At 43.2% G+C, this 24,022-nt stretch overlaps 1 protein-coding gene across 1 annotated transcript in view; it reads right to left on the bottom strand.

Moving 5' to 3' along the window:
• The window catches only part of nell2a (neural EGFL like 2a), a 202,852-nt gene that overhangs the window by 63,924 nt on the left and 114,906 nt on the right, over positions 1-24,022 (bottom strand). Inside the window, exon 12 of the mRNA XM_079500915.1 lies at positions 14,922-15,047. Within this exon, the coding sequence (XP_079357041.1) occupies positions 14,922-15,047 (126 nt within the window). The remainder of the gene's footprint in view (positions 1-14,921; positions 15,048-24,022) is intronic.

The raw sequence follows: 24,022 nt of genomic DNA, 5'->3' as shown, positions 1-24,022 counted from the left end.
CCACATTTAACCTGACGGTCCTATTTTGAGCATGTCAATATAGAGTAGAAGACATTTTAAACATTTTGAAAATGTATCTGCAAGCTGACGATGAGCTACTTTGCGTGCGTGTGTGTGTGTGTGTGTGTGTGTGTGTGTGTGTGTGTGTGTGTGTGTGTGTGTGTGTGTGTGTGTGTGTGTGTGTGTGTGTGTAGTGCACTGAGTGTACAGAGTACAGCAGGCCTATTAATTTTGTCCGTCCTCTGTAATATTTAAATGCATTACAATAGAATGAATAGTCAATTAAACAAAAGCTGTTAAAATGGCAGGCTGTGTGTGTGTGCAAGAGGAGCGTTTTGCTCACTGACTGCTGCCGCTCAGTCAGATAAACAATCAATTATGTACAGGCCGTCAGCGGGGATCTCTCTCTCTCTCTCTCCATGTCTCCTTATCACCCCACCTCCAGCACTAACAACACAACAACAACATCCGCCTCCGCCTCCTCTGACCTTTGCTGCACTTCCCTGAAAGCATCTCCCCGTCTGGATGGGGCTCTATGCAATTAAGACACCTGCGTGGTGATGATGACAACCTCACAGTGCGTCTGAAAAACACCTCCCTCTGTTTGCCCCCTACCCTCCCCTTCTAAATCCTGACAGTTTTCTGAAATACCTCATGTTTCTGTATCAGTGGTTCTCAATATTTCATGTCAAGGACCACAAAAAATATATGTAATTGGCCGCCGACCCCCATTTGAAAATGTTGTTCCAGGGACCTCCCATGAAGCAAAGATTTGAGTTAAAAACTTTCGCTCTGAAAGAATATATATTCAAAGATTTGCACCACATTGTCATGATTTTTCAAAAATAGCAGATCTACAAGCTCGTAGCGCGGCACTTGGTGCCGCCGTATGAGCTTGTAGATCTGCTATTTTTATAACATAATGTAATGCTTAAAACGCCAAAAGGGGTTCCCGCCCTGAATGGGTTAAGTACGATTTTGAGGTATTGAAGTATTTCCAATTTCAGTAGTACAATTTAATGGACAATAAAGTTTTTTTTTTAATCTTTTACCAACAACCTCCAATAATAGAAAAAAATGACCGATGAGGAATCGGGTCAATAAGCACGATCGATGAGGTGATCAAAATCAATAAAGATTTACGATCGTGAACTCTTACAGCTGTGGTTACAAAGCCCACAGCTGCGGAAGAGAGACAGGAAACAGCAGCAACAGTCAGTACAGAGCATGCTTGGACTTGAACTCCTGTTTATGGAACTAAGCACCGCAGCACAGTCAGCGCCTGAAGCTGATTATTTGGAAGCAGATCAAGAATGTCCCCATTTATTTAGTGGGAGCCATTCAGGCTTAGTGGTGGATCCATTACGCTTGGAGCTGGGAATGGTCCCATATAGAGAAATTGCCTCGGGCCATTAACTCACTGCACATCAACCATATTGAGAGATTAAGAGTCCTATTGGTCATGGTGCACGCTCCATTATCCAAAACAGATATTTCATTGTTTAGGGTCTTCAACAAGAGGTCCGGGACCTCTTGGCCTCACGAGTACTACAGTACTAGTGGGGCCAACAATGAATGGATTACCTCAGAGGTAACTAGATTAAGCCAGACTAAATATAAATATAAGATTGAGAAACTTTTAGTACTTCTAGTAAGACTAAACCTTAATTGCCCAGACTCTTCTTCAACAAAGATGGCGAAAGCAAACATTCTTTGTTCGGTACTCATACAATAGTATGGTACAAAACACTGAAGTCCTTAAACCAGAAACCTAACCTTAACCACAGTAAAATTAACTAGGGATTAGTATGTAGCGGTGGAGACCCCTGGCCAATAAGGGACCACTATTATTGGTGATGTAACTAAGGTATGCTTCAAGGTCGGTATAAGGTCAATAATGGGTTTAAGGATTTAGAACAGCAGTTGTATTAGACATTACTTAGGGTTAGGGTTTTGAGGGTTTGTGTAAACACAAACATTGAAGACGAAGGTGAGGACGCAAATTGTAATTGGAATTAGATGAGGTATGTACAGTATGTTGATGAATGGTGATAAGAGCGCCCCTCACTTCACACGGGTGTGATTTTTATGTGATAGGAACTTTTCTGGTGGGAACATTCACCGCAAATAAGTATACCGTAGATATACAAGCTCACACTGTGTCATGCTGTGATGTGTAGATCGCTTATGGAGTACAGGTCAAGTTTACTATGTACAGCAGTATATTTTCGGGAAAAAAACCTGGTCGCAATGACCAATCAGGAAGTAGACAGGCAAATCGACCAATGACAAAGCTTCTAGGGAAATCTTTGAATGCCCCCCCACCTAGACTCATTTTTTTGGAGCGTTCTATACCCATTCTACCCAGTCTGAATACAAAAAATAATAACATTTTTGACATATTGTTGCTTATAGCAGCTTTAAGGTGTTCAATGTCTGAAAATACACATCAACATCCATGCAACATATTCATAGAAAAAAATATGTAAACAAACGAACAAAACGTGAATTTACGCAACACTGATGATAAGCGCTAGTCAAGTCAAACAAGTCTAGGAAGAGTGCAGTGGTGAAGCAGAGAAAGGCCATATACATCCCATCTCCTCTGGGCATTGACATGATGGAGTCAAAACGTCAATGTTTTTCATCTCGACTAGAACCTTAAACCTCTGCCCTGCGTCCAGCAGCGTTCCTCCCAGGCCCCCCCACCCCCACCCATTTCTCCACCTCAGGGGTCCGAGTCTGGTTATCACAGGATTAGAGAAGGCCACATCCAACACCCCCCCCCCCCCCCCCCCCGCGCACACACACACACACACACACACACACACACACACCTTTTACAGCACAGCACACCCCCACCAGCACACCGTGCCAACACAGCGTGCGCACACACCTCGGGACAGCCACCTTTAATAACATTCAAAGGGAGAGCTCAGCCAATCTGCTACCTTTCATGGATTAGCTGCTAATCTCACAGAGCAAGCAGCACCCGGGGCACTTTGGGGAAAAGAAGACGAAGGAGGAGAAGAAGCAGAAGAACAGAAGTCTGGGAATAGGAATACGAGCAGTCTTGACCTTCAGGAAAAAATTCGATAAAGAGAAGTCCACCGCTACAGTGCTGAACAAAGTACTCAGCCCCAGTACTTTTACCCCTGGTCAGATATGTTACTCAACTACAAGTGAAAGTTGCTCTGTCCAATTTGTACTCGAGAAATTAAGTACTGAAGTGACACTCTGTGAGCTTGTATTAATTGATATCTTTGAGAACCACTGATCTAAATTTCCCGCCAGGATTAATTCATCTATTTATCGCGCATTGCCAAGGTTTTATCACGCGCAACCCTTATTTTGAAGAGCCAAATATCCGTAACCGGATGTTACAATGACAAAATGCTGTGTGTGGTGTCTTGACCGGTTGTTGTTCTCTCGGTCGGTGGTGAAAAAATCCGATCGCGAGTATCACCGGAAACGACAATCATTGCGCCGATTTGGAGATACAGTCCATTGAAAGCAGCACATAGAGTGGAAGTGGATGCGCGGGTCCATTTGGGGGTCCATTTGGGGGTCCATTTGGTTCCTAACTATCTATCATTTAGCTGGGGACCCCCCGGGAACTCCCTCAATGACCCCTGCATGGGGGTCCCCGGAGAACCACTGTTCTAAATCACTGTTCCAGATCCTAAAAGGTTTTCTGAAAAGCTTATGATACTAGAGCTAAAAATCTAAGATGACACTGATCAGATGCTTTCCGTCTCGTTGTAATGGATTAAGTAACAGTAAGTGTACTAGGCTACTGTCCAGCCCTGCTTCAAGTACAGCGAGTCAACATGTTCCAGTAGGAGGCCTCCAGCTGGGATGTGAACCATGCAGACCTCTCTCACAGCAGGGCCGTCTGGGCCAACTTGAAACACACACAGCAGCACGGCTCCACCCCCTGCGCACAGTGCGCAGACAGTGGTGCATTTACTCAAACTCTGTATCCAAGTACAATTTTGAGGAAATATTGGCAAATATTGTACTTTTACTCCACTATAATTTTTTGAAAACATACATTAACTACATCAGCACTATATACATTTCGGCCATTTGAAAATAGCCGATCTACAAGTTCGAGCTTGTAGATTTTCAAAATACTTTTATACCTTTTTTACATTTGAAAACTTGTGAAAGGGGACATTCTGCATAATACTAATTTCTACTTTTGGCACTTTAAGAACTTTTTGATACCAATACTTTTGTACTTTTACTAAATTTTGAATTCCAGACTTTTACCTGAGTATTTCTACATTGCAGTATTGATACTTTTACTTATGTAAAAAAAATGGGAGTACTTTTTCCACCACTGGTCCTCCAGACCCCCCGCCAAGCCGTGCCAGACCTGTAACCATGGCTTCATGCTGGGTCTCTGGGTATCCTATCCGCCCTAGAATCTACTACACTATACCATTGCTTAACCTCTTAAGCCCTATTATACAACAGGTCGTTTCAATGAAGCAATCTGATTGGTTGAAACAGCCATCTAGCCGTGCTTCAAACGAGCATGATGGAACACCTAATCAAAACATAATAAATCAGCGTCTCGCTGCTCTCCCAGAGAGGGTTGCACGTTGAACTGTTGAATAATCACAATATTACACTCGAGGGTCGTGCTATACCGCCATTTATGGCACTTCTGCCATCAATGGCATGGCATGGCAGCCGAACGCCCCATGCATTTTCAGAGCATATGTTATGATTGGATCAATGGAACAAATGAAATGGCATGCCTACTGGCTGCCTTTATTTATTTGTTTGTTTGTTTGATTATTTATTTAATATCATTACAAAATCGTATAGTGTTTTACAATTATTTGGGGTTCCACTTGCCACAGCCCACAGGTTGAGAAGTACCACTGCGCTATAAAGCGTGTGTAGAGCTTGTAGATGGTCTACTCTATAATGTAGTTTCGAAAATGTTTGAAGGTTTTGTGCCTAATGTGTGACGGACGGCCATGCCCCCTCTGCCTCACGGTAGGCTAGCGGGCAGCCATTGTGTTTAATTTAGTATAATAAACTTTATTTAAACATTTAACTTGTGTGTGAACTCCCTTGTTTCGTCATGTGTACCCTATAGCGCATGACACGAACCACATCAAAGAGGACCCCCAACGTCCCATCCTTCCAAACTACCCTCAACACCTACCACTTCAGAATTGCTACTGTATTCCCCTTACATCCCCATCCGTTTTTACTTTATTTCATTACTTTACCTAATAATGTGTATTTCACTTCATGTTTTTGCTTCATGTAAAGCGAAGAAGAGTTCTACATGAACAGAGGTAAAAGTATTTGTATTAATTAACATCATAAATATTGGGTCATGCAATAAAGTAATCCACTTTAGCCTGTGGCTATGGGTTCATGCACTTCACTCTAATAGACGGGGAGATGCGGCTATCAATACCTGCTCATTGTTTTCGCTGAGCTGGCAATTCATTAATTGCTGAGAGCCATTGAGGATGATAAAGATGCTCGTATATCATGTGAATGTACTACATCACTATACGGGGAATGGCTTTGGTTTAATGTTTTCTTGCACCGGCTGTAATATTTCTTCTCTAGCACTTGGTGGAATAAGGACGCTCCCCTCGGACCCTTTTCAAACAGCGGCAGATGTTCAATTCCTATTAATAATGACTAGGAAGCCTGCAGCTAGTTTAGCGAGGCACCTCTTATCTGTGTTGTTAACGATGGCCGCGATAGACTAGCACGGTGGTACTCTCCAAAAATCAAGACGCACACACACTAGGAGTACCCTGGTGTGCTTTCCAATATTATCAAACTTGATTTGATTTCCTCCCCTACTGTCTATAAGGACCGTGAATGTTATTGCTAAGATCTAATTTGGCTATAATTCGTCTCCCTAATATTGGCTAAGAGGGAGTATGTGGGCTACGGCTGTGATTGTGCTCTGTATCAAGCACTGGGGGCCACAATTGTGAAAGTGTGTGTGTGTGTGTTAATGTGTATGTGTGTGTGGGGAGGGGGAGCCGATGGTCCAATAACTCAGAGAGGAGATTACGACAGTAATTTGACTGTAGCGGGGAGAAAAGTCATTACATCAAGCCGCCGCAAAAGCCTCGGTTTAATCACAGAAATTGACTTTTTTACGGGGATGCACAGGCGCGGCGCTCTGCCGCCTAGTGACTTGAAGGCATTTTAATAGGGATATACGTAAAATATAGTGACACAATTTAATCCGGCGGGTTCGGGATATTAATCTTCATTGTAAATCTGAGGGAAGGAGTTCAACAGCGGAGGAAAGACAAATGAGGAGGACAATAAAACTTGCCCAGCAGCTTCACAGGGATTAGAGAAAAGTACGGCACGAGTGAAATCACGCACATGTACCGACCGACCGGCCGGCGCTATACCGTTAAGATAACATCCAGCAGCTCAGTTCTATCCCTGCACTGTATAAATCAGAACGTTACTGTTATGTTGGGAAGAAACCTCGCATCTCACATTTCATATTTTTACGCCCTACTTCATCGTACAAGAGTGACACACAAAAGTAGCAAAATTAGTCGGTCCACAAGCTCAAAACAATCGGCTATTTTCGAATAGACACAGGTTCATTTTTTTAAATAATTTCCTGGAAAGTAACCGTTTTAGACATACAAGGTTTCCATCCGACAGCGTTGATAAGCAGTAAAGACAAGCAATGAATGCATATTCCTTGTTCCTTTATAATACTATTCTTCCACATAAACCTCTCTTACGGTACACACCTTTCAGTAAAGTATTCCTTGAAAAGCACAAAATGTATTGGCAAATCCTCAACCTCCCCAACACAAACTCTGGGGAGAGGGCTCTAGCCTCTATGGTACACAAAGTACAGTATTTGCCAGTGGTGGAAGTACTTTTACTTTACTTGAGTATTGAGTATTACCATTTTACCGATACTTCTAGCTACTCCACTACATCTCCACTACTGTTACTTTGGCTATTCGAAAATAGCCGATCTACAAGCTCACATCGTTGTGAGCTTATTCACCTTTTTCCTAGGCTGTGTGTGCTCCACTTCCTGTCGATTTCATTGGACATCATTGGTCATCTGACCAGTTTCATTGGATTTCATTGGATCAAATCGACAGGAAATGGAGCACACACAGCCTAGGAAAAAGGTGAATAGATTGGCAAATTTTCAGCTAAGATAATTAAGGACTCCGCTCAACAAGTGGTTACAGGTAGAGTAAATGTAAGTGATATTTTTTGTTAACCGTTTCCGTCCGTAGGACGGCTCCACACGTCCTAGAACCCAATCGACGCGTTCATACTACGTCCATCAGGTGAGAGAAGAATATTCTGAATTTTTTCCTTTTTTTTTTTTTTTTGACTGAGACTCTAAGGCACCCGTAGCTTCGCTCTGCCTTCATATTAGCTTATATTAGCTTCATATTAGGCAAGAATGCCTCGTCTCTCCTAATCCAGGGCGCTCTCCATGGTTTTGATCTGATGGATATACTACACGCTTCATTTCTGACTTCAACATGCCTCTCGTTCAAAATATGAATGCTTTGGAGCTTCTAGCGATATAATAGACTCGAGACCAAGGTAAGCTAAATAATATATTTCAGAGTAAAAGCGGCCATGTCTTTCCGGCACCCCAGAGCTCCTATTTTGAAGGAATCCCGGCACCGATTGTGTTAAAAGGTTAAAGCACTATTGTGATAGTAATCATTGCTATTTTGATCAGTAACGGCTAGGGGTCTCCCTGTCTCTCTAGCTTTTTACTAAACAGAAAATAGTGTTTATTTTGCCTGCTCATTTCTTTGAGTCATCACTTCCAAAATGCACTTGAGTCCTTGGTGAGTTCTCTCTCTCCTGATGGATAAAAATGGTATCCTGACCTGAAAATACATTTTCTGTTTAATCAAGTCACTGAACAACCACTCAATGTGCAATAGCAATGAATACTATCACAAATATGGAGCAATTTAACACTTATTTTAACAAATAATTATCACTTACTACCTACCTACCTAAAAAAGGACTAGTTCAAACTGCAGTGGAATAGCAGGGAGGCCGCTCCGGCAGTATACAGGTACACACAGCACGACATTGAGACAGCCTGCTCCATCCAGCACTCTGCTGCTATGCTGAGGCACTCTGCATTAGTGCAAATTGCTTTTTTAATTACACACAGGGAGGAGACACACACGGCCTCCTCTGAGGCCACGGCCAAATGCACAGGGAGATACGTTGCTCCATGTTTCACAACCTGCAAACACCTGGCGGTAAGTGCAGGAGCAGAGCTGACGTTCTCTGATAACACACCTGTTTGACGACGGAGTTTGGGATTTGCATTTATTTAAGAGAGAGAGCGAGAGAGAGAGAGAGAGAGAGGAGATGTCCAGATTGTTTATGAAGGATAAATACTATAAGTGAACAAAACTGTGAGTCATACAAAAGTATAGTAGCAGGTTCACAAGCTCAAAATGCAGCTTGAAATGTTGGGCGAAGTGATGCATTTTGAGCTTGTAGATCTGCTACTTTTGATATTTGAAATTGAATCCTGAAAAGTTCAGTTTTGGACTTACAGGAGGTTTCCACCCAGCAGAGACGATATGGATTGATAGGCATCTGTTCACTTTTCCCACATTTAATTTAAGCTTAAAGATGGAGTGCCATGATTTTTTCCACCCTAAAACATGATCATCAGGTCTTATTGTTTTTTTTAAACGTGTACAGTATTTGTTAAAATGTAGTTTTTATGTGGACACGCTCACCAGTTAATTAAGTATGCCTGGTTTGCCTGGTGGGTGGTGATGGGTGGTGATCCACCTGAACTAAAGCCACACCCACAGCATTTGTTGTATGATAAAGGGGGAGGGGTTAGGGGAGGGGCTGATAGTGTGATGTCACTATATTACTGTTTTTTCCATTGGCACGTTTGACTGTCACGGTTTCAGCCTCCAGGAAGAAACCCTAAATACAAAGGGATGACATCATTGCACATAACAACCACACCAGGGGGTTTAATGAAGTACTGTCACCTCTTAAACACATGAAAAATTGGTCCAAAAATCACGGCACTCCATCTTTAAATTGTATTTACCATGGACTATGAGATGGCCATTTCTGTGGAATGTCCACCTATTGATCGTCATGTGGTTCAACTAATGCAACGTTTCTGTGGTGGACCGTTTTATTAGGAAGTTATAGACAGAACAGATTCCGTTTGTGGGTCGTACACAGTGTTTTGTTCTTTGTTCTTTTTCAATTGCATGGGGGATAAAAGAGGAGGCAATGAGATAAGAGTCAAGTGGGTGAGATGTTGGGCTTTATTTTATGGCTTTGGGAGTTGCTGCCTCCACAGCTGCCAGCCAGTGCCAGGGGGCAGACGTTTTATTTGGTTGTCGTTAGACGCTAGCTGCAGATGGTTCAGCGCCGTAACTTTGCTCAAACAGTGGGAGGCTGTGTTTTTATTGTATGGTGCTATGAGTAGGGGAGCAAAGCGACTGTAAACACAGACATAAAGAGAAAAGGCTGGCGGCCAGGCAGACCACATAGTGCACTAAGACTGCCATGGAACTCAATGGCGTGGGATGAGGCTTTACAGCCTCTGTTATTAACACAATCAGTCCCGGGATTCCTTCAAAATAGGAGCTCTGGGGTGCCAGGAAAACATGGCCGCTTTTACTCTGACTCCCCCCCCCCCCCCCCCCCCTCGGAAACAATCCGGAAAAAAACGGAGGCGTTCATATTTTGAACGAGAGGCGGATGAGAAGTCAGAAATGAAGCGCTTAGTACCTGTATATCCATCAGATCAAAACCACGGAGAGCGCCCCGGATTAGCAGATACGAGGCATTCTTTCTACAGCTAAGTAAACGGGACGCTAATATGAACGAAGAGTGAAGCGTACGGTGGCCTTAGAGTCCCACTCAAAAATAAAAAAAGGACAAAATTCTGAATATTATTCTCTCGCCTGATATCATTGAAGATGCGCTAGGACGTGTACACACGTCATTGCAACCCGTCGGTTGGATTCCCTATGACGTGTGGACACGACGGATGGACGGAACCTGTTAAACACCCTGTAATCCACTGCCATGTGTCACAGTATACAGGATGGAATCTCTCAAGTATAGCTCCAAGACCAATGCCCATCCTGGTTTTGGAGAGCTGTAGCCTACTATTTACCTATTCATTGTCATATTTTGCAAATGTTTCAAAATTCTACATTTTTGATAGGTCAACTATAAAAAGAACATTTAAACATACACTGTACAAGCAAACAAGGAAATGCATTATACATATTGTCCAGTTGTCTCTGGATAAAATACAGTGGACCAACACCAGCAGATGACATGGCACCCCAAATCATCACTGACAGTGAAAACCTCACACTGGAGTCGACACAGCCATCTACCAGAGCACTCTGCTTCCGTATGTTGGTACCTGCTTGGTACCTGCCCACAGTGCCAAAACTACTAATTGTGTACTGACCAGGGATTAGAGAAAAGTATGGTGTGAGTGAAATCACGCACATGTACAAACCGACTGGCGCTATACCGCTGAGATGATAATGCAGAAGGACTGAGCAAGCAGCTCAGCTCTATCCCCGCGCAAATGAATCACAGACTGTTCCTGTCGGGCAGAAACCTTGCATCTCCACAATTCATATTTTCACCTTTTATTATTTTCCTAAATATTATGCTGATTTCCGTTTCCACCAGAACTTGGCACCTGCCCACAGTGCCAAAATGACTGGTGTACTAGCTGACTGTGCGTATCTGACCAATTGGCCTGACCTGAACTCCACAGAGAATCTATGTTGTACTTGTATTGTCAAGAGGAACGTGTGTGCCATCAAAGGCTGCCATCTCACGCACGCACGCACGCACGCACGCACGCACGCACGCACGCACGCACGCACGCACGCACGCACGCACGCACGCACAAGTTCACCTCCCGCACTCTCCCTGTCAATCTAAGAAATTACATCTCAGATGTATGGAGACTGGGGGGGGGGGGGTATTTACAATTCTGACCCTATCGGTACATAACTCGGACAGCGCTGAGTTGGCTGAAGATGACTTTGCAACGCTCAGCATGGCGACTCGCTCACTTTGGCTTGGTCGGCGGCGGCGCCTCACATGGCTCAAGTCACCTTCAGGCGGAGCGCCTCTGGAGGAGAAACCGAGTGCACCTCTTTCAATCTGACTGGTTTTACTATTGTACTGTAACATACACACGGTAAGCCCCCTTCAGTCGACTCAGCGAGTTATGTCCCGACAGGGGCAATCATAATGCCCGAAGGTCGCAGTTAACTATGGAATCGTGCATTTCCCGTCAGTGTTTTGGTCGGGCACGTGACATCACATGATATCATCAGGGATGGAGCACGTGACATCACGTGACATCATCAGGAATGGAGATCCCTGATGTCATCAATATTGGCCAGCAACTCTGACCTCAAACCTTTAGATCTCCATATATGGAGATCTAACATGACATTCCATATGTTGATCCTTCCCCATCCATCCTTCCTCTTCAATGTCTCCCTTTTGACTGATACCTGTCCCTTTACTCTAGACGGGCCCAATAGTGTCTGGCGCCCGGCAGCCGGCGAAAACTAGAGTTCTCAACAGGTCCGAAAATGAAGATCTTACCCCCCATTCAAAAGCACCAGCGCTCGCCCAGCAGTCTGCTGTCACCCATGCGGATGCGTGCACGCCCTTACTGGTGTATATATATATATATATATATATATATACACCAGTAAGACGCCTGAGGGCGAGAAGCGACCTCGCCCTAAAGGGCGAGAAGCGTGCATATATATATATATATATATATATATATATATATATACATATATACACACAAGGTCAAGGTCAGCTTTATTGTCAATCCAAAACAACATAAAACGTGCGCGCGTGCACGCACGCACGCACGCACGCACGCACGCACGCACGCACGCACGCACGCACGCACGCACGCACGCACGCACGCACGCACGCACGCACACACACACACACACACACACACACACACACACACACACACACACACACACACACACACACACACACACACACACACACACACACACACACACACACACACACACTCTATCCTGGCTATAATCTCAAGGCAGGCAAGCATCAATACTGTAAATGTGAATCACTAGATGTTACACTGTGATTATATACTGCACATTCAGTTACTATGCATAGATATGAATGGCAGAGTTTGATTTGCTGTGATTACCAATGCCACTTTATAGTGAAACACACGCACACACGCACACGCACACACACGCACACAGAAATCAATATCAGCCTTGCTACTATATGATTCAGTGTGAGCTGGCATTAGTAAATTAAGTGTGAATAAGTGTTGAATGCATGCATGTGCTGCACAATCGATGCTGGGAAGCATCTCACATTACCAAGCACTTCGTTCTCCCTGATCTGATGGACTCCTTTCAGGATGGAGACATTCTACATTGACACTGGTCTCGTTCCATTATGCCAGTGATTCACAAACCTTTCATTTCAAAGACCCCCAGTTTACTCCTTATACCCCCATAACTCCCCCATATGAGTGATAACTCTTTTATCTGGGCGCCCCCAATTTTTCCCCCAATTGGCCTAAAATATTGTTTATGTTACATAAAATGAAGGGACTGTCTGTATGTCCTACCCCCCCTGGTCCTCACTGGCATGCCCAGTTGGTATGAATTTGCACACATACATTGACCATTCCATTATGCAGAGCATCTCAAAGCTCCTTTTTCTATTTTACAAATATGGGATATGGAAAGATTGAAGACTCCCATTCAATATTTTTTACTAGGAGACCGTAAGCACTATATTTACAAAACTTGGAGAGGAGGTTCATAATAATTACAAAAGTTTATTGAAAAAGAATTACATCAGTCGGCCTCACGGAGGCACTATGACAGCCCACTTTACGTTTTGCCCTATAACTCTTGAACCGTAAGTCGTAAAATCCCATTTTTTCTCTGGATGCATTGGGTCATGACACATCTCCCCAAATAGGCCATGCCAATTTGCGTCTAGAAAGATTTTCCACCATTTAAAATTTTCCTCAAAACACACTTTTTGCACTTCCACCTATAGATTTTGTCCAAATTTCACAAAAATCGGTACACATGATCTCTGGACCTATCACATTAAAACATCACAGGCAGAACTTTCGGCCGTAATCGGCTTCCAAAGTTAGTGGGAGGGGCCTATTTTACAAAGAATTCCACAAATCATGAACGTAATGTCCAATCCAGCCTACATTTTAATCACAAAAGCATAGTGGGCGCCGCAAATTCGAAAACAATAAACGTTTGTTGCAAAAACATGACTTTTGGGGGATAAATCCCCTCCAAATTAAGTATATGCTAAGTTATCTACCCGTCGCAATGCACGGCTCTTTGGGCTTGTACGTCTGTGTTTTTCCCGCAGTTAGTTGAATTATATCGATTCACAACTTTAGGATCGAACCGACGTCCGATGCAGACGCTATTTTGACCGATCCAGACACACGTTCATCGATGTAGTCGCATCGTTCATGTTAAAATCGATTACCGATTCATATCGGTATTTTTTGACACCACTAATAAACGACCTACCGGTATGTAAGGCAACATTTATGCTTTAAGTAGCATGTGACGTGTCAAACTAGGGGGTTTTCATGATCCTAAATCAATTTCAAGCATTCTTTTTGCACAAAAAACACTCATTGGGCAAAAAAAGGCCATGGCAATCATCACAAATGTGATGAGGTCAGCACATTTGGGCACATTTGGGCAAGTGGCTATGGCTGTATTTAGCCAAAGGAGTGCTTTTTTGGAATGTATTCAGAATCAAACCCCTAGTTTGACACGTCACATGCTTAAAGCATAATGACATTTTGAAAATGTTGCCTTGTATAGCCTGCTATAAAATAAATTGCTCAATGATGACAGCCGGTCAGCAGGTGGATTCAAGAATGTAAATTATATATAGACAATATTTTAAAATAATAACTATATACCAAATGTCCCACTTTGAACAAGAAAATGTATTTTGGCTGCCGGACTATATATGTTATTAGCTTGAAGCTGCGCTCATGCAAGTATTTCCCATGTGTACAAAAGCAACATGTTCTAACATTGTGTGAATTTGTGTCAAAAACTTCCAATATGACAGCTCTTTCTAGCAGCACCTGTAGCAGAAACACTCTGAAGTCTTCACACACGCTGCCTTGTCTCCAATATTGTATAGTCGACCCCAACCCACCCCAGCCTTGAAACAAACATCCTCCTTTATACGTCTAACGCCAGGACACAATCCTCTCAAAGTGTAGAGTGTAGATGATAGATTACATCCTACTGCACGGCAGCACAATCTGAACCTTGACAAAAACACATACCGGCTCCTCTCCACTGCAGCCAAACTGGAATGGAATTGACAGTTTCTTCAATGTGTTCATTTGATCGATCTTAACCACGTTCAAGCTGGTTTTCCCTCTAGTCATTATTATTTAGCCAAAACATTTCTAAAAATGTCACAAATAATTCTGAATGCTCACAAGCTACGAGCTTGTAGATTGGTCTCTATTCTGTACATATATCGTCTCTGTTGGGTGGAAACAAAATTCAAAAAGGGCAAAAATATCGCTTTGCGTCGCATTTTGAGCATGCAGATATCTGCTACATTTGATACTTTTGTGTGACGCTGTAGTATGATGAAGTAGGACATTAATTTACAAAAAAAAAACCCCACAAAAACACAAAAGAATAGATATGGAGATGAGAGGTTTCGTCTCCGACAACGACGATACTGTATGTGTCGCAATTAATGTCTGTCTGTGGCCACATTTGCCTCAGGAGATACAAAATGATTCGGTGAACTTGGGAGAGAAATGGGCTCACCTGTGCAGGAGTAGTCATCGATCCTGATGTAACCCGTATGGCAGATACACATGAAAGACCCGGGGGTGTTCACACACATGGTGTTCTCCCTGCAGTAGTGTTTCCCCTCGGCACACTCATCAATATCTGGAGAGAGACCAGAGGGAGGGAGAGAGACCAATGGAGGGAGAAAGGCAGTATGTGGTTAAGAAACAGAGAAACGTTATTTTCAGCAGTGTGGTTGTACGACAAAGTACGAGTTGTTAGGCTTTCATATTACACTCTGACACTCTGAGTTGGGGTTTCTTGCCACAGCGGGTTTGTGTCAAGTCATTTGAAATATTTTTTTTAAAGCTCTCTAATGAAATAGGGTCAACACAAAGTGCGTCAGAGAGAGAGAGAGAGAGAGAGAGAGAGAGAGAGAGAGAAGAGAGAGAGAGAGAGAGAGAGAGAGAGAGAGAGAGAGAGAGAGAGAGAGGAAGAAGAGAGAGAGAGAGAGAGAGAGAGAGAGAATGTGAATTAATGGTATAAATGGTGAATCTTGTTAATACTCTTCATTGGTTCAATATTTATAAAATATTGTATAATGTTTTGTGCATGTCATGTCATGTCATGTCATTATTGCCAAAAAAAATCTTCTTCTTCATTCTCAAAATGTTTCAAAAATAGCCGACCTACAAAGCACACAACTGAGCATGTAGATCAGAGTATAAAATAGGGCATTGATATATGAAAGAAATACATAAAAAAGATTAAATACAAAGTTTCGGCCCGACAGCGACAATAATTTCCCCCACTCTAGCGTTTTCATGCACAACAAATACACACACATACAAAAAGTAAACACTCGTGTCCACTTACGCACACACGCACGCACGCACGCACGCACGCACGCACGCACGCACGCACGCACGCACGCACAGATGTGAACATGTGAAGCCCAGGGGTAGTTAATCTTCATCAGTGGAAGCCTATAGGCGAGGCTGTGCAGAGGGAGTACGTGAGGTGGGCACCAGAGTGCTGGAGCTTGCACTCCTGCATCCTCAAAGTAGAGCACTGATGCCGAATGGGGACTGGCTTGTTCTCCTCAGACCCCCACTACTATCCCTAGCACCCAACAGTGAGGAGATCCTGTATAGGAATCTTGTTCTTTGGTTGACTTTTTTGATTACGTTGGTGGCCATTTTATCACCGGAAAGATTTGCCTCCAGGATGGAACCTAGGTAGGTAATTTCATCTTTTCGTGTGATAATATTGTCACTCACTCTAACAAAGAAGCCATCTGCCTTGCTAAGATTATTATTATACAAAGAGAATGGATTCAGTTTTTCCCACGTGTAAAGATAGTTTGTTATCAGCGAGCCAGGTGCAGATTCTACCGAGTTCAGAGCTGATGGCCTTTTCAACATGCTTGTTTGTTCCTTGTTTGTCCGAGACCAGCAGTGCCGAATCATCTGCGAACAGGAACAAGTTGCAGTCACAAGCTGATGTCATGTCGTTTACATATATTAGGAACAGTAAAGGCCTAATATGCTTCCTTGTGGAACGCCACAGCTCACTGGGAGAGAGGGGGGGGGGGGGGGGCAGTGTTCCGTTCAACTCCACCATCTGTTCTCTCCCCTCCAGGTAGGATCAAAACCAATTTCTTTTAGCTTGTTAACCAGTATGGAGTGGTTCACGGTGTCAAAAGCCTTTTGGAGGTCCAGCATGACCATGCCACAGTATTTTCCAGCATCCACATCGTGTTTGATGTGGTCGCTCAAATAGAGGAGGCATGTGTCAGTGGAGTGGGATGTTCTGAAGCCATATTGGAATTCGTACATTCATTTTTTTGTGGTAAGATACTTTTCAACCTGTTCATAGACTATTTTTTCCATCACTTTCGAGATGGAGCTTAGAATAGAAATAGGGTGGTGGTTGTCGGGGTCAAAAGCATCAAAGGTAGCAGCTACTGGAGCTTTTTTTTAAATCCTGAAACAGTTTTGGACACATGAGGTTTACACCCGACATACAGTAGAATGAGTATATTATATTAAGGTTTGGTTTATAATGCATTATAAGTGCATTTATTATGCATTATGTGCTTAGCGGTATAAGGCACAATAACACTGGGTTTGTGAGCTTGTAGATCGGTAATTTTCTCTCTCACACACACACACACACACACACACACACACACACACACACACACACACACACACACACACACACACACACACACACACACACACACACACACACACACACACACACACACACACAAATCCGAAAGTATAAAAGTTATCCTACATTTTATCATAGCAATTGAAGCCCTAAGATACAGTAGGTCTTTAAGTTAATGGAATATGTAAGTTAAAGCATGTCTATAGTAGCATGACTGCAAACAAGTCAAAGACTAATATGGTATTATGCTTTGAAACTCCTAGACTTTGTATTGGGTGCTTTAAGTTACATAACGGTATTTCAAAAACTTTTGATGTACTTTTCAAAATTTACATATTTCAATATTGAATAGAAATGTTGAAATATTTAACTTTAAAAACGTACATAATGAAAACTGCCACCCTCACTATTCCTGAATACTTTCAGACGTCAGACATCTGACTTCAGATGGTGTGTGTCCATATGTGGGTATAGGTCAAGGTCAAGGTCAAGTTTATTTATATGTCCCACGCTGGGCAATTCATTTTACAGCAGATAATAAAAGCTCTAAAAGACACAGTACAGTAAACATACAACAACAACAAGAGACATACGTATACATTATCACAAGATACAGATCATTACCTTAAATATAAAGTGCAAGAGCTAAAGTTAAAGTGCACCAAGTGTAACTATCCTTGATCACCACCCACCCTTGAAACTACACGGCAGCTACCTCCTCTTACTTCCTCCATTGATGGCCCGGATGGAGGCAGGTATGAAGGAGAATTTGTAGCTGTTCTTAGTGACAGGGGTCTTTAACCACTGGCCGGAAGGCAGTAGTGCATATTCCCGGTTTAGGGGGTGGGAGCTGTCTGCTCTAATTAATGATGCTTTTTTAAGCACCTGTTTGTATATATGACACAGACAGCAACGTTTTTCCCCCACAATCTTGCTAGCCCCCTTAGCAACCCCGTTAAGGGCATTTTTCTGTCTAATTCCAAGGTTACCTAACCAGCAAATGGCCGCAAATGAAATGACAGACTCAATGAATGCTCTGTAGAACAAGATCATTAAAGATTTATCTACCTGAAACTATCTTTCTTAAACAGAAGAGACGCTGCTGGCCTTTCTTGCACAACATTTCAGTATCGACATAAAATTTTAGACGGTTGTCTATTATGGTCCCTAGATATTTATAGGTGGTTACTAACTCCACTGATTGACCATCTATAGTACTGCTCTGAGGAGCTAGTGGACATCGACGGACGTCAATAAGCATGTCTTTGGTCTTAGTGACATTGAGTTGTAGAAATGCCTCTTCACACCAAGAGACAAAGTAATCCACAACTGGGCCATGGCTGGCCTCACCATCACCCAGCAGACTCACAATCACGGAATCATCTGCAAATTTACTGATGTGTCTGTCGGCATGTTGACTTCTATAGTCATTAGTGTACAGGATGTACAGCAGTGGGGAAAGAACACAACCTTTGGGTATAATCCGAACACACAGACAATATGTGGTATGTGTTTGGATCAATCCTGTATCAGTAGTTGCTTAAGTAACAGCTTTTGGCAGAATGCAAACAAAGTACACCCCAACACTTCACGTGGGAAACGCACACGCCACAGCCAGAGAAAACAAAATGATCTCGATAATCTGATGCAACGCGGTGCAATTGAAGGCAAGCACGAGTCAAACGCAATGCAAACGCATCCCAGCAATACGGCCCCAGATACCATGTTGTTTCACTTTCATAGTTTAAGGTCAGATACACGACATTATCACTCCATATTGTATGTCTAAAACCATCACTTTTCAGGAAATGTAGGAAAAAAGAACCTGTGTTATTTAGTCACAAGCTCTTAATACTTTTCATTCGTTAATGATTTATAAAAACCCACAGACACACTTTCAACCTGGTGTCCCTATTTTGGGCATGTAATTATAGACACATTTTCATAATAGCAAAAATAAAAGATCTACAAGCTCACAACGCATCACATGACACGGTCACACAACCAAGTATAAAATAGACTAGAGGATTAATTTATGAAAAAAAGATTACATATGGAGATATTAAGATTCATGCCTGACAGCGACTGTCAGGTAATTTTTCTGACAGACAGTCCTTGGCAATGCCTTATTTAGTATTCTTTCAGAGCGCTCAGGCTGCACCGCACGCACGCAGGGAGGCATTCAACCCCGAACATGTTCCATGCCAGACGCATTTGCGGAGAACACATAAAAATTGAATTTAAATGGATGTGCATTTGGCATTCATTCACCTTTCATGGGTGAAACACGTCCAAACATGACCTTCAGTCGCACTTTACTTTTCAATCTTCAAACACGTCTATTCAAACTCTCCCTAGCTGTTCAACAGACAAATCAAGTCGCCTATGAAAGTGCTGTGTCCTTCCGTTAATCAATGTTAGCCAATGAATCAGGCCATGCAAATACTTTCCCTCTCTAAATTCAGTAAAGTATGGCAGCCTTTTCTATCACATGTTGACAGCCTTACACTCGTACCCCCGACTGAACCTGATTACCTAACTAGCCTGGCTGTCCTTCCTGGATGACCATGAGCTGATTTGTATACTGATTGTATTGGAGTTTTTCTTTTTTTCTTCTTCTTCTTGCGTGTGTGTGTTGTTAGTTTTTTGTATTTTTTGTTTTTGTTACTCTGTTTATCTCTCTCAGCTTGTTTCTACATTTGTTAACAAAACCTTCTAAAAATCTAATAAAAAGAACGTTAAACTAGAAAAAGTGCCCTTCTGGGCACAGGTCTCCACCAGGAGGATAGGAGTGTGTGTGATGTTTGGCAAAATGTTTAGGAGTGATATAAACATCATCAAACATTTGTTTGTTTTTTGCAACAATTTTCTTCATTTTGTTGAGGAAATGCAGAGCCAGATCACTCATAGCATCTCTGAGGAATTCTGGATGAGCAGGACATGTGCAGCATTTTGTACAAAACGGGCCACTCCTGAAAACTTTGAAAGGCAATCTTGGCCAATCAGTGTAGAATCTGAGAAATCAAACAGACTCGTCTTGATCACATGACTACAGAGATCATGTATACCGATTTGCATGAGATTTGGATGAAATCTGTGCGACTAATATAAACAATGTGTTTTGCAGAAATCGGCCTCATGGTGGCGCTATAACCGGCAGATGTGGAGAGATGCAGAGAAAATGTTTTTCCATGGCCTCTAGTGCGCATACAAAGTTGTACACAGATCGATGCAGTTATAGGTAAAAACAGGAATTGCCCTGTTATAGCGCCACCATGAGGCTGGTTTGGAAAAAAAATGTGTCATGTAGTCCTCAGCCTAGTGGAAATGTGCGTGTATAATTTCACGGAAATTGCACACTGTGTTTGTGATTGGTGGCATTTTGTTCGAAACGGACCAATAATGTGAGCTTTGGAAGCGAATCTTAGCCAATCAGGAAGGAAGATGGGAAATGGTGCAGATCCGTGTTGATCACATGACTATGGAGATAGTGTATACCGAATTGTGTGATGTATGGATAAAATGTGTACGAGTAATCTACAGAAATGTGTTTTGCCTAAATGGGCCTCATGGTGGCGCTATAACAGGCCGTTGAGGAATATTTGGGGCAGAGGTTCATTGTTGGCATCCAGGGAGTGTGTGTGCAAAGTTTGGCATGGATCGGGCCAACGGTGCCGGAGATTAGCTGGTAACAGACGGACGGAAGGAAGGAAGGACGGACGGAAGGACGGACGGACGCACACACACACACACGGACGGAGTGCAAAACATACTCTCTCTCCATGCCTTCGGCCTGGTGGAGACAAAAAAGCTGGCCATGAAAAGAGAGGATATGAAAGAGAGTGGGAGTACTAAATTAACTGCATCTCTATAGCACCTTTATCCAAAGCGCTTTGAAAATGTGCATTGCATTAACCCATTGACCGACAGTGGAGACAGCCTTGCACAGTACTGTACTGCCGTCATTGGAAGCAAATAGGGTTTAAATGTCTTGCTCAAGTGGGCAGGTACTTTACCAGCTAGCCTTCAGGAGAATAGATGGACCATGTTCCCTGGTTGCCTCTTGCAATGACCATGCCTTCTGCATTGCATTCTGCATGCTGCTATCATGTCACCAACCAACGGCATAATGGATGTTCTGCTAGGAGATACCAAGTGCTACCTGCAACGCGTGGGTGTAGCATATCTGCATATCTGACCCTTCTCGCCATCGTCTTAAGGTTATTGAGAGCCTTCCCCGCCTTGGCTGTCAGGATATGCATTTCTGTGCATTATTTTGCAGTGTGTTTTTATATTTTATATTGTAGTAATGGTCTTGTGTTTCCTGTCTTCCATTGTAGTTGTAATTTCATCTGTCTTGTTAGTTCCCAGTATTATTTACAATTTACACCCATCTGAAAACCCACCTTTTCAGACTCCATTTTAGCCCGTAGCACTTGCCCTCGACGACCTTAAAGGAGTATGCAAAGGCTCAATAATGTAACTTAGATTGTATGTAGACCATTCTATAGTATACGCATATTTTCATTATATAGATGTTAGGTTCACTGTTAGGTTCTTAGCTTACGTATGATTCATGATGACAATTTTATGTAGACAATATAGACAACCTTGAACCTTGATGATGTATTACCATGTTTTTGTTCTTGCTTACTGTAAATCGCTCTGGATTAAGAGCGTCTGCTAAAAAAGGCCTAAATTGTAAATTGTCTGTTTCCTTGTAATTGCATTTGTCACCTCTAAAGTTAGTTCTTGTTTGTTGGCATTTCTGCACGCACGGTAGGCTACATGCTCATGCATGCATAGACTACTGTCATAAATAGGAACTTATCTGGCTCTTATCCCGAAAACTACAGTATGCCGCTGTCCGTTGTGCTGATCAGACATCCGAGGTTCGGATCTGATTTCAGATTTTTCATCGCATCTCGATCGAAATATAAATGTCTCTCGAGAAAGATAGCTACGTGAGCTAATGCTAACATTAGCCTTTTATTACAATGGAGGTTTGTGAGCCTCCTCCGAGCGGGGGAAACGGAAGCACTTGAGTTTAATCTCCCCAATTCTGGCCCTGTGCAAGGTAATTACCACTTGTGGCCACTAGGCCGCAGTCAAAGTGTTAACACCTCGAGCGGCAAGGACGGAGTTCTCCGTTCAATCAATTAGTAACGCCCAGCGCTCAGGACGATGAGACCGAAAATCTTAAAACGTGAATAACTCTTGATCTAAATCATAACGTCCAAATCTAAGCAAAGATTATGTGTTCGAGGGCCCATCACGGTCCCGTCGCTAGTTGCGTTAGAATGAATCATACCTCCCGTTGTTGTCGGTCGCCTCGGGATTGTTTTGGCTACATCTAGCTACTTCAGCTACATCCGGGATAGCGCCAGCTGGTCCGTCGCTAAATGTGCTCTGCTGCTGTAAATCGCTGGTCGCTCTGATTTAATGGATTAAATAACCCCAGGTGTTCGGGGTGTTAATCAATCAGGGAACCCATGCATTCAGCCTCTCCATTTTTGTGTAGAAACAGGAATTTGTGTTTGCTCCTCCCCTTTCTTAGACCACTTCCTCCCGGGCTTCTGTGTTTATTCCAACAAAAACACCATTTAGACCAGTGTTGCTGACAGATGCTGCGGTCTTAACAGATCAAGGATCTGAAGTGACTTTGAGACTTGACGTTGACCTCATTCAGCTCCCGGACATTCCAGTGTCTTCAGGGGCGCGTGCTGAGGCGTGGCGTACGTGAAACAACCTCCAACAGGCAGACGCCCACCGCCTTGCGTTCAGCCTCCTCTTAAGAGGAGCAGAGAGTGGCAGACACAGAAGATAAGGATGCGGGGAGGTAGAGGTGCGCGGAAAGGACAGGAGATAGAGAGCAGACAAGGAGAGCATTGTACACAGGAATAAAGGTATTATAGCAAGGGTGGGAGGGTATGTGAGACAGCTAGAGAAAGCAAATGACCGAGGTAGTGCAAGGAGAGGAAGATAGAGAGAAATGGAGACAGAAACAGATACAATATACTGTAGACAGAGTCAGAGTTATGAGGTGCAGCGGGCGCAAAATACATTTTCTAAACCACAGAAGGAGCTGTAGAGATGCAGAAGGAGAGAGAGAGAGCGCGACTCTCCCCACAATAATCATATTACAACTGGGGAACCCACAAACTAATCATATTGGAACTGGGGACCCTCAGCCCTGACAAGCATTTGGAATTGTAGGAGTTAGTTCCACAGACAAATATTGTAAAAAATCTACATGCTCACAATGCCGCAATCGTCTATTTTAAAAATGTTTGCCTCTGTCATAGGTAATTGCGACGGTAGGTCGCAGATTACTACGAAAACCTGCAAAATCTGTCCGTCTGTCCGTCAGTCAGGTAGGTCACGCCTCCATATATGGCAGTCCATTACGCCTCATGACATCACGCCTCGTGACACGCTCCATATATGGCCGTCTCATGACTCTGGCCGATCACAACACTGACCTCATCAAACCCTGGATATCCATACATGGAGAAGACTGGATCTTCACCTAGATCTGCATATATGGAGCCGGCCAGCAACTCCACATCTGACCTCAAACCTCAAACCTCAAAAAGGTCATCTCCATATATGGAGATGACCTGACATTCCATATGTTGATCCCTCCCCACCCGTCCTTCCTCTTTGATGTCTCCCTTTTGACTGATCTCTTCTCAACAGGCCCGGGAATTAAGTCCCGGCCCTACCTGGGCCCTCATCAAACCCTGTACACTCAAGACACTGCCACCGCCTTTAGATCTCCATATATGGAGCTGCCCTGATCTGACATTCCATATGTTGATCTGACCTCATCAAACCCTGTAGACTCAAGACACGCTCCATATATGGCCAGACCTCATCAAACCCTGTACACTCAAGACACTGCCCCCCACTGCCACCCTTAGATCTCCATATATGGAGCTGACCTGTTCTGACATTCC

This window comes from Electrona antarctica (assembly GCF_951216825.1).
Source record: "Electrona antarctica genome assembly, chromosome: 5".
In the NCBI taxonomy this organism is placed as follows: Eukaryota; Metazoa; Chordata; class Actinopteri; order Myctophiformes; family Myctophidae; genus Electrona; species Electrona antarctica.
Note: the sequence above shows the minus strand (reverse complement) of the source record. Positions and strands in the feature narration are given on the sequence as shown.